At 48.6% G+C, this 12,348-nt stretch overlaps 1 protein-coding gene across 1 annotated transcript in view; it reads right to left on the reverse strand.

Moving 5' to 3' along the window:
* Positions 1 to 12,348, reverse strand: part of TBC1D10A (TBC1 domain family member 10A) — a 383,502-nt gene that overhangs the window by 24,196 nt on the left and 346,958 nt on the right. The window contains exon 8 of the mRNA XM_078667240.1: positions 10,922 to 11,076. Coding sequence (XP_078523366.1) covers positions 10,922 to 11,076 — 155 coding nt within the window. The remainder of the gene's footprint in view (positions 1 to 10,921; positions 11,077 to 12,348) is intronic.

The following is a 12,348-nucleotide window of genomic DNA, read 5'->3' on the forward strand; positions in this document are numbered from 1 at the left end:
AATGTGCAAACTCTAGGTCCTCAGGAGCCATACCGCTAGGCTGAGGCTCTCTGGTTCTGGGTGCAGCACCCTTCCATTCTGCATTGTTAACAGGTCCCTTTGTTTTAGGAAATCCGTGTGCTGGCACATGCGCCATCTCTACTATTTGTGAGAACCATGACTGCCTGGCCCACTCAGGTGCTATCAGTATTAGCAACATGTTGCTGATCCTGCATTTGCTGATTACCCTGTATATCAGTGGTATCGGGGGGGAAATCGTATGCAAATGTCTTTGACCAACTTATCCATAGCGCATTTCCTTGTGCCCGATGGTCTGGTTGTCTGGATGCGAAGTGTTGGCATTTTGCATTTTGGTGTGTTGCAAATAGGTCTATTTGCGGTGTACCCCACTTCTGGAATACTCTCTGTATTTCCTGTTGGCTGATCTCCCATTCGTGGGATGCGGATGTCTGCCTTCTGAGTCTGTCTGCTTCCACATTGTCCTTCCCCGGGAGATGTATTGCTAGTAGGTCTATTTTTAGTGGAATGGACCATGGCCATATTTCCTGGGCTAGCCCTGATAGTGCTACTGATTGTGTCCCTTCTTGTTTGTTGATGTAGAACATGGTTGTGGTGTTGTCTGTTTAGATTAACACCCTGTTTCCGTACAGCTCCTTCTGAAAGGTTTTTAAGGCTAGGAACACTGTCTTGAGTTCCAGGTAGTTGATGTGCTTGACCACATCCTGCTGCGACCATAGCCCCCACACCATCAGTTTGTTCATGTGGGCGCCCCACCCCAACTAGGAGGTGTCTGTTGTAATGGTCACTGTTGAAGTTGGTTGTGTGAATGGTTCCCCCGTGATAGGTTTTCCTTTTTCCACCACGCTATTTTCTGATGCACTGCATGAGTGACAACCACTAGATCTTCCCAACTCCCTGTGACTATTGCTGCTGTATCCATTCCTGGAATGGTCTCATGTGTAGTCGAACATTTTAGACTAGGTGAACGCATGACGCCATCATTCCCGTCAGCTTGCTCACCATCCTCACTGTCAGGACTTGCCCCTTGCGGTAATGATGTATTTCCTTCAGTATCGCCAATGTTCTCTTCCTGCTGGGGAACACTTTGGCCTGTATGGTGTCAATCTCCACCCCTAAGAATATCTTGATTTGCTCCGGTTCTGTTGATGATTTTTCCCAATGGATTGAGAAACCCACACTGTCCGTATGACCTGCTGGATGTGTAGTTTGCATTGGCTGTACAAACTTGCCTTTATGAGCAAGAGATGTTATGTTAAAACCGCACTTTTTGAGCGCACGGCTACCCGGAAAGGGTGTCCCGGCGCTTTAGCAAAGAGGCCTGAACAGAACCAAGAAGACCCAGAGGCGAATACACTAAAGACGCACAGGTTATGCAGAAAAAAGGACGGTCTTCAGCTCCTTCCTGAAGGCCAGAAGGTTATTGGCCTTGTGAAGTGAAAGAGGGAGCTCATTCCAGCAACGGGCTGCCATGAACTGAAAAGACCAGCCTCCCATCCGCACTCGTTTGATCACTGGCACCTCCACTTTCGCCAAGATAGGGGTATACGTGTATTCCTTGCCTTCGCGGGTGTGCTGCGACAGCTGCTAGGCATTTTGTAAACACCATTGGTGCGGATTTGAGTCCGAATGCCAGTACTGTGAACTGGTAGTGACTTTGGTTGAGCACAAACCTTAGTAGACGTTTGTGCTTGTGGTTGATGGGGATGTAAGTACGCGTCCTTTAAATCTATAGTTGCCATGTAATCCCCCTTGTTGTATTTGTGGTATTACCTCTTGTAGGGAAGTCATTTTGAATCTTTGAGTCTTTATGAATGTGTTCAAGAATCTTAGATCTAGGATAGGTCTTAGTGTTTCGTCCACCTTTGGCACGAGGAAGTAAGTTGAGAAGACCCCTTTGTTTCTCTGGTTGTGCAGCACTATTTCGCCTCCTTGCAGAGCAGTTCTTGCGCCTCTAATCGCAAGAGAGATAGTTCCTTCACAGAGTGTGCCTTGCTTCATGGTTTTCTGTTTGGAGGTTGTTTCTCTAGCTCTATACAGTATCCATATTGCATGATGTTTAGTATCCATTTGTCAGTTGTGACCTTCCTCCACTCCTGGATGAAGTCTCTTATTCAGCCCCCTACAGGCATTGTGTGTTCGAGGTACTGTTTGTTGTGGAACGTCCGGTTGCTGCTTTTTCCAATGTCTTTCTGCCCACCCAGAGGTGTTGCTAGAGTGGGTGTTCGCTTCATGGTGAAGTCACTTGGAGGTAGGCTGTTGGCATCCTCTTCGTGTCTGCCCTCGTCCGTTTGCGCGCCCTCGAAAGGACTGACCCCGGGGCTGGTACTGCCAGGTCTGCTGCTGGCTTAGGTTGTTCCCTTGATAGCCTTGCTGAAAAGTGTGGTGCGATGTGGTAGGCATGTTGCCCCCCCCACCACCTGGTCTTCTTGTGGGTGTGCCCCTTCTCATCCCTCTGAACTGCAGCGCTCCCATGGACCTTGCTGTCTCGTTGTACTTTAAAAAAATTTTTATTTTTTCAAATATGTTTATTAACATTTTCTTAATTACAATACAAAGACATTGTTGAGCAGCAAAACGTAGTGTCATATTCGATGTGACGTCAGCATCATACATGAACTACAGTGGTAAACAATCAAATAATTGTAGCATATTCTTATACATTATTGTGGGCCCCTTACTGTTGCGCAACCCCTACACCGACCATAGGGGATCATTGCAAATCAGAGAGTGAAAGTCCATAATGTGCTAGCCATGGCTTCCATATTTTCCAAAACTTTTTGGGGCAACCCCGTGCTTTATAAGTCGTCTTTTTCCCCAACATATACATATCCATGCTTTTTTTCCATTCAATCAGAGATGGGTTCGCGACTGCCCCCATGCCTTGGCCAAGCCGCGTTTCGCCACCACTAATCCTAACTGAAGTACGGTTAACTTTGGTTTGGAGAGATCAATTTCGGTGGATATTCCCAGCAGAACAAACTAAGGATGGAGCGGAATAGTTCCCCCCAGACCGCCCGCAGAAGCTGGAACAAGATCACAGCAGACCAGCTCGCCACCTCCCTGAGCCAGCACCCTCCTGCCAGCTCAGCGAACCCCAGCCAGGCTGCCGACAACCTCACGAAGTGGATCAGCATCTGCGCGGACGAGCTCGCCCCGCTAAAGACCCCGCCCAGCAGACCCGGCAGCAAGAAAGCCCCGTGGTTCACCGACGAACTCAAGAGCTCAAAGAAGAACTGCAGAGCCCTCGAGAAAGTCTGGAGAAGGGAACCTACACCGGACAACAGGACCACCTTCAAGCTGGCCACCCGTAAGCACCACCAGCTGATCCGCGCCGCCAAGAAAACTGCATTCAAGGACCGACTGGACAACAACGCACACAACTGCAAGGAACTCTTCAACATCGTGAAAGAGCTATCCAACCCCAGCGCAGGAAACAACGACATCACCCCATCGCAAGACCTCTGCAACTCCCTCGCTTCATACTTCCACAACAAGATCGCGGACATACACAACAGCTTCAGCAACCAACCAACGCACACCAGGACCGAACAACCACCCCCCACCGCCACCCTCCACGCCTGGACCCCGATCAACACCGAAGACACCATCCAAACGATGAACTCCATCCACTCCGGATCACCGACCGACCCCTGCCCTCACTACGTCTTCAACAAGGCCGACGCTGTCATCGCACCCCACCTGCGAGACATCATCAACACATCCTTCGACACCGCCACCTTCCCTGAGAGCTGGAAGCACGCCGAACTCAGCGCTCTACTCAAGAAACCCACAGCGGACCCCACCGAACTCAAGAATTACCGCCCCATCTCGCTCCTCCCGTTTCCAGCCAAAGTCATCGAGAAGACCGTCAACAAGCAGATGGCCGCCTTCCTCGAGACGAACGGATCCCTCGACCACTCACAGTCCGGCTTCCGAGCCAATCACAGCACCGAGACCGCCCTCATCGCCGCCACCGATGACATCCGAGCCCTGATGGACAACGGAGAAACAGCGTCCCTCTTCCTCCTAGACCTCTCCGCGGCATTCAACACTGTCTGCCACCGCACCCTAGTACAGCGCCTCAGCAACGTCGGAATCCAGGACAAGGCGCTGGAATGGATCATCTCCTTCCTCGACGGAAGAACACAGAGAGTCCGCCTCCCACCGTACAAGTCAGAGGCATCCGAAGTCATCTGCGGCGTCCCTCAAGGATCCTCGCTGAGCCCCACCCTCTTCAACGTCTACATGAGCCCCCTCGCGGCCATCGCACGCCAACACAACCTGAACATCATCTCCTACGCCGATGACACCCAGCTGATCCTCTCACTGACCAACGACCCCGCCGCTTCCAGAGCCAACCTTCACGAAGGGATGAAAGATGTAGCCGAATGGATGACGACCAGCCGCCTGAAACTGAACTCAGACAAGACGGAAGTCCTCATCCTGGGCTCCTCGCCCTCCGCCTGGGACGACTCCTGGTGGCCCCCCGCCCTGGGCACCGCACCCAAACCGACGGACCACGCACGCAACCTGGGCTTCATCCTGGACTCCTCCCTCTCCATGACCAGGCAAGTCAACAACGTCTCCTCGGCGTGCTTCAACATCCTACGCATGCTACGGAAGATCTTCTGGTGGATCCCCACCGAGACCAGGAAGACCGTCACCCAGGCCCTCGTCACTAGCCGACTGGACTACGGCAACGCCCTCTACGCCGGTACCACCGCCAAGCTCCAGAAGAGACTCCAGCGGATCCAGAACGCCTCTGCCAGACTCATCCTCGACATCCCACGAACCAGCCACATCTCCGGACACCTGAGAGACCTTCACTGGCTCCCCGTCAACAAAAGAATCACCTTCCGCCTCCTCACCCACGCACACAAAGCCCTACACGACCAAGGCCCGAGCTACCTCAACAGCCGAATCAACTTCTACGCTCCCAAACGCCACCTCCGATCAGCCAACCACGCCCTCGCTGCCGTCCCCCGCATCCGAAGAGCGACTACAGGAGGAAGGTCCTTCTCCTACCTGGCCGCCAAAACCTGGAACTCCCTCCCGACCGACCTGCGCCTGACCCAAGACCACCTCTCCTTCAGGAAGAAGCTGAAGACCTGGCTGTTCGAGCAGTAGCGGCACCCCCCCTCCCCCAGCGCCTTGAGACCCTACGGGTATGTAGTGCGCTCTATAAATGCCATTGATTGATTGATTGATTGATTTCCCAGCTCCTCTAACATATTGGTCCAATACCGTTGGATCTGAGAGCAGTCCCACACTGAGTGAAAGAACCTGCCGATGCCCTACAGCGCAAAAAATCAGGTGTTTCCGCCATCCCTATGCGGTGTAGTTGTGCCCTGTCATAGTACGCTCTGTGCAGATATTTAAAGTGAATCAGTCGGAGCCTGGACCTAATGGCCACCTCTCGGGGGTGCATCAGCGCCATTTCCCAATCTAAGTCTTCCATCTCACCCAACTCTGACTCCCATTTTGTCCGCAGTTTCTGCAAAGTGTCTGGCTTGTTATTAATGAGTGTCCTATATGTCCAGGAAACAGCCTTCTCTACGAGCTCCCCCATCAGGAGTCGCCCCTCCAGTGGTGCATACTCCGGAATGTCAGTGGTGTCTATGCGTTGCACCCGTCATGCATGGGTCATCTGTATGTATTTGTAGTATTGAGTCTTGTTCATGTTGTATTCAACCTGAAGATGTGAGAACGTAACTAAATCTTTACGGTGTATTATGTCCTTAAGTTTCGAAATACCCAATAAGTCCCAATGCTGAAAACCTCATAGTTTTGCGATTTCCTGAAGCAGGTTACCTACCCAAAGCGGTTTCCTTAGTGACTCTGCCATTTCATTTGTCGCTCTGCCTGTTTCCAGGCTGTTATAACCATCTGTGACGCTGTCAGGAGTTGGGCAGCACCCTTACACCCCCATATACGTAGTGCATGTATGGGCGCTTGGTAAACTCTGTGCGTTCAAGTACGTATGTGGGGTGATCTCTCTCTATGTGTTGCCATTCGTTCATAACTAAATAGGACGCCCAATAATATGCCCGAAGGTCAGGCAAGGAGATACCGCCATTGTACGGATTACGTTGTAATGTCACCAGCGCTATCCTCTGTGGCTTCCTGTCCCAGAGAAACGTACGGAGCAGGTCATCAATTTTATTGAACACCTCAACCGGTATGAGCTGGTAGGTATTTTGCAGCACATACAGAAATTTGGGGAGTACTATCATTTTGTATAGTGCTGCTCTGCCTAGCAGCATCAGTGGCAGAGTCTTCCACCTTTCGACGTCCGCTCGAAAATCCCTGAGCACCCTGTGAAGATTGCGGTCCAAAGCTATTGTTGTGTTTGTTGTAATGTAGATCCCTAGATACTTTATGCCTTCCCGTGCCAGCTGGAGTTGGCTGGGGCCGACATTATAGCCGCCACTCTTGCCTACCGGATACAAGTATGATTTCCCCCAGTTGATTTTGTATCCCGCATGTATACCATACTTTTCACAGCGGTCCATTATTGGTGAAGTGTCGTCTCTGGGTTCGTGACATACATTAATATGTCATCCGCATATAAGGATATGCGTTCGTCTGTCTCAGCATCCTTCCCACCCACTCCTAAATCCCGTGATGTCTGGGTGCAGTCGGATAACACAGGCGAGTGGTTCCAACACCAGGGCAAAAAGCAAGGGCGATAACGGGCAACCCTGTTGAGTGCCTCTGCCTATTGGGAATTCCTGTGACACTACTCCGTTGACTCTAACCCTAGCCACAGGTCTCTCATAAAGTATAGCAATCCATCGACTGAATATCGGACCAAACCCAAACTCCTCCAGAACAGACATAAGAAAAGGCCAGTGGACTGTGTCGAATGCCTTTTCAAGGGAGAGGGCACGGTGTGGATCTTCCCTGTCATGAATCACTTCTAACCAATTATGTAGCCTCCTCAGGTTGAGCCTTGTCGACCTTTTGGGCATAAAGCCGGACTGGTCCCTATGAATGAGGCTAGTAATTATTACGGTGAGCCTGTTTGCTAATATTCTCGCTAGTATCTTGGTCTCCATGTTTATGAGGGAGATAGGGCGATATGAGCTACACGCCTGCGGTGGCCGGTCCTTTTTTGGGATTCGTTGTCTTTCTTGAGCTGCGTCAACTTGTCATCAACTGGTGTGACAAACAGTTGCTCCACGTTAAAAGGTGTGATCTGGGTGTCGCTTTGCACCTCTGGCTTGAATCCAGAAATTCTGAGCCATTCATGTCTTCTCTCTGTCACTCCTATCATCATTAGTCTGCTGGACCTCTCTGCAGCATTCAAGGCCGATTTCAAGCATGTATTCGCTATGCTTTTGCCCTCTTCTACCAGGTGAGCCGCTCTTTGTTGGTACTGGTCCGGTAGATGATTTGGGAGTTGCCCCACTTCCTCCCAGTGCTGGTATGTGGCCTGTTGATCAGGGCGTTGGAGTTTGCGATGCGCCAATGGATTGTCGCATTTCTCTCCACCTTTCTCCCTGTGAGATCCATCCTTCTACTCTCCTTATCTGGAGGTGGTCGGGCATTAGTGGGTACATTGGCCCTTTTCCTAGCCGTTGCTGCGATTATAGAGTTGGCTGGTACTGACCCTTGGATGTATGCAGGGTCCTTTGAGCAATGTTTATACTTTTTCTCCATTGTTGGAGTCACAGCTTTGCATACTGCTGGTTCCTGAAAGGCATCTTTTTCTTGGTCCAGCACACTAGGGAGCATGGGCAGGAACTGGCTCATAGTCTGTTGAGGCAGTAGAGTTTCAAGGAGAAAACATGCCTTGGGTTTCTACTCCTCCATCTTCACCCCATATGTCTGTGCAGCCTTTTGGACGACCATATTGTAAATCCCTATGTCGCCTGGCGTTGAAGGCCTCGAAGGGTATGTGTCTACCCCTTGCTCCGGCGATTCGGCGTCGAGATCATGCCATTTCAAGTCTTGTGCCTCTGAAGACGTCGAGTCCCGGTAGGATTGCTGATCCTCGTCGCCTTCGCCCTCAAAATAATAGACTTGCTCCTCCTATTTCTCGACCGATTCAGGCATTTTCGGAGGTTCGGCGTCCTCAACGTATCTTTCAACTTTGAGCATGGGTTTCGGAGGGATGGTGTATTGGCTCATCTTTTCTTCGAAGTCCCTTTTCCACTGCAGGATGCTCGCCATTTCGGTCTCGAGCCTCCTCTTCTTCCTTTCCAACTCGGCGGCATGTTCGGCGTCGAGAGTTGGAGCGCTTCATTTTGGGGTCGTCGAAGTCGATGTTGGCCCTTCTTTCCTCGGCGCCGAGGTGTCTTTTTGAGGGCAACCTTCGATGACCTGGACTTTTAGTGGGCTTTCGCCATCTGGGAGCCCTTTTTAAAGGATCTGCTTGGCTGAGTGTCCTTGGTTGCTGTTGCCTTCGTCGAGTATTTCGGCAGCAACGCTCCCTTTGAGGACTATGCTTCACTGTGTCGCTTGGGGCTTTAGCTTCACCCTTTTGAGTGTCGCTCGAGTGTCTAGGGGTCGACGACTCCCTTACCTCCTTCAACGTCTTCTTCTGGATCTTGACGACTGTGCAGTCCTCTGGTCCTTCGGCGATGTTGTCTTCCTCTCCACTGGAGAGGTCCAAGCCTCAAAGCAATGGGGGTGGCACCCGCATGTTGTGGTTTGCCCTTCTCTGCCTCTCTCTTACTCTGAGGGTCTTGGGTGCGAAGCCGAGCACGAGTTGCAGACCTCGCTGTTGTGGTCAATTGGCAGGCAGAGGTTGCAGACTGGATGCTGGTCCTTCTAGGTGTATTTGTGGTGGCAATAGGTGCAAAACTTGAAAGGTGTTTTGTCAATTACGGCGCTCAGGGAGCCCCCTGCGAACGCATTCTCCATTGAACGCCGAGATCTCGGTCGAGAACCTTCTCCCTCGTCGTCCCGGTTACCTGACCTGTAGTCTGGTGTAGCTGAAAACCTGGATTATCGTTGATTTTCTTCTTTGATTCCTCTTCCAAAAACTCTGGAACTCTTCAGTAATGATCCAGACCCAACGGCTGAAGAAAGAATATGAAGATGGTGACCAAAGGTGGGAGCTTCCGGAGGAAGCATGTCAACGTCTCGAAGGACACCTAATGGTGGTTTGTCGACGCCCATCTGGGCCACGAAAAAAAAGGCGAAAAAAGACTACAAATCCGGGCCCAACCACTAGATCACGGAATAATGCACAGCATAGTGAATCCAGAAAGATTCACACAGCAAATTTGCTACCTGCTCGGGTACTGCAGCTACTCCACATAATGTGTTTACCAAACCAAAATGTCTCTCTCGCTAATATTGTCTTACAAAAAATCTATTCAAAAGGTAACTTGAAGAAACAGTGAGTTTGAACCCAAGCTCACTTACGCCAGCCTTAGTGAGCATGCGTTGAATGAGGAGGCCCTGACAAAAGCCATACTATCCCTTTTGGACACTTAGTAGAAATGACTGAAACTTGTTGACCATATTAAAGGGTAAATGAGATCATTGTAGCTTCAAGAGTACCCAAACATTGCTTTCAAACTTGCCCAAGATTTAAACACACTTCTGGGTAGGTGACCTTGAGACAATTTTAAATCACTTGCACCTTTTCACTTCATGGAAAAATCAACCAGCTCCACTATAATCAGACGTCGAAGCATGTCACCAACTAAGTTGGTGAGTGAGGGTTCTTTGAAAAAACCCTGAAGGTACCCCCTACATTTCTGTAAGTGGGAGACTCCGTAGGGTCATAAAGTGGGTAAACAGGTACTCGATCTTGCTGCTTGATAGATTTAGTAAAGGGAAGGTGAGCGAGTAGTCTTTCTCTATCTCTTTGTTCTGTTTATGACATTGCCAAACATAAACCGTACACAAACATCCTCAGTCAATGTACATTTATTTCTAGGCAATGCTCAGCACAGGATAAGAGGAAGGAAAGCTCAGGCGCAGTGCCAGCAGCACCTGGTTTGCACTTTTTCAGTTCACAAGATGCAAACAGAGTTTCAGTGTATTGACCCAGAGGTCAAAAGTACACTTGTATCACAAAGCTTCATGACTACAATCATGGGGCTGCAGAGATGATATCAGGAACACTCCAGGGGACCACAAAAAAAGGATCAGTGACCCTGTGACTATAATCAGCTGCCCCAACAACCATTCTCACCTAGCATGGTAAGTGGAGCCACTAGCCACCTTCTGATCTTATTGGGGATACACTGAGGGCTTCACTATCAAACTTCAGAAAATGCAGTGGTGCCGTCACAGATTTTCAAAGCTATGTATGAACTTTTATCCCCTCAGCGTTCTTAACAGAGGACGAGAGAAGGCTATGTTATGAGTGTTTCACGCACTGTATGAGAAATAATACAAAGAGGAAAAAGAGTTTGTATTAGATAAGCAGATATGTACATTATTGTATATGCTAAATTCACATTTGAAGTTTGATGAATGAAGTCAAGTTCCACAGAGTACACTCAGAGTCCAGCTCCAGCTTATTGTACTGTAAAACATGATTAGACTAACTGATTAGAAAAATATCACAATTACTTTTAGGGGATTTTAAGAAAAACTGTTTCTCTTTATATGGTGAGTTATTTGGCAGTGTTCTGCTGGAAAGTACATCAATTGAACTTTTACTTTAAAGATGTTTTGAAAAATATCTAGCCTTAAAAAAAAACACCACTTAGGACTATAAAATGCACTTAACAAAGAGAAGGAACCTAAAGGATGGAATGGTTTGCTGCAGTGATATGGGTGTAAAGATGGTGTACCCCGTTATGAAAAACTCACTTAAGAGCACATGCATTCATATTAAACTAACCACCAAATTCTGCAGCCCCACAAAAAACTGATGTATTCTGAGCCTTCGCATATAATGTATTCATATATGCACTGGCACAGAGTGCCCTACCTCTGTCATTAGGAAGACTTCGTTCATGTACTTGCTATCAATACTCTTCAGCTTCTCCATCGTCTCATATTGTCCTTGGCACGACTTCAGCTTCTCAGATGAGCCTAGCATGCTCTTCAACAGCACCAATCCAACCCGGAAAATAATCTTCACACCTGAAAAATAGCAGTAAATTGTGAGGGCAGTGAAAATAACAGTCAGTTTTTGAAGTGGGTGTGGTGCATTGAAGTGTCCAATATGCTTGATAACAGGTAAGGGGCAACTACATAATTCGACTCATCTCAATGGTAAAGAGCTAGAAGAAGCAACAAGTGAGACTCTGTCTGACTATATGGATGACAATTAAAGAAGGTTCATTGCTACAAATGTAAGGAAAGTAATCTTTCAGTGTTCAATGCTCCTTACAAATTGCATAGCAATTAGCGTGTGGGCATAGAGGCCACTCTGTCAACCATATAAGCTATATTTGAGAATCAGCCAAGCAGCAGGTGGTTAGAGAAGCTCGACTCACTCCACATAACCTGCTATAAAAGATATGTGGGGAAAGACCAGGTTCACTGCATGCAACCAACAAAGCAGATCGTAAGAAATCATCCAATATCATTTCAACCCTAACAATTAGTGGGTGAGAGAAAGGCCCTCAATTAATAACCAGTAGATATAAAAAGTGTTGCTGACAAAACAAAAAGCAATAGGGAAAATTGTCACTCCACCATCAGATTAACTACTCGATGTTCACGTTATCTAGGATTTCTCCAATCAAAATGCTGGACAAATAAAGAGCTTCCAAAGGCATAGATTTCTGCCATAGCAACCTTCCCCAGCAGCTCTTGGAATTACAAATGTGTGCATCTGACAAGTAGGGTGGGAGGGAACAGATGGAAACGTAGAAAATCTGGAGGTCAAACTTGTGTCAGAAGAGCACGTGCTCAGCGAGGAAACCGAAGGAAATACATTTGCAACATGAGCTAGAGACATGAAAATGGACACTCACATGTGGAAGAGGTAGGAACAAATATGTACTTGGGATTTCCATCAACTAATAGTTCAGTAACATCAGGAGATAGCAGGAGGACTGACGTGGAGCCCAGAATGATAGTGTTGTGTTCAGTGGAGGCAAAACCTAAACCTAGTAGATGGCTCATGTACTAAGTGAAATGACAAAAGGCAATTACAGAAGGAAAATGCTATGTACCAGTATGTATCTATTCTTGGCATGTAGAGCTGCAGAGTTACACACTGTGCATAGAGCGCCACCTAGTGGTGGGCCCGGATGTTTGCAGTTTGTTTTTGTCCTGAAAAGTTCATTGAAAGTCACGAGATAGGTGACTCCTCCTTTGGAACACATTGCGCATGGGCATCGGCTCCATCCTCAGATAGTTTTTCGCCATTAGGGAAATGATGGAGCTTTGCAAGGAAAGGAAGGA

The sequence above is a fragment of the Lissotriton helveticus genome, chromosome 11 (genome assembly GCF_964261635.1).
Source record: "Lissotriton helveticus chromosome 11, aLisHel1.1, whole genome shotgun sequence".
Classification (NCBI taxonomy): Eukaryota; Metazoa; Chordata; class Amphibia; order Caudata; family Salamandridae; genus Lissotriton; species Lissotriton helveticus.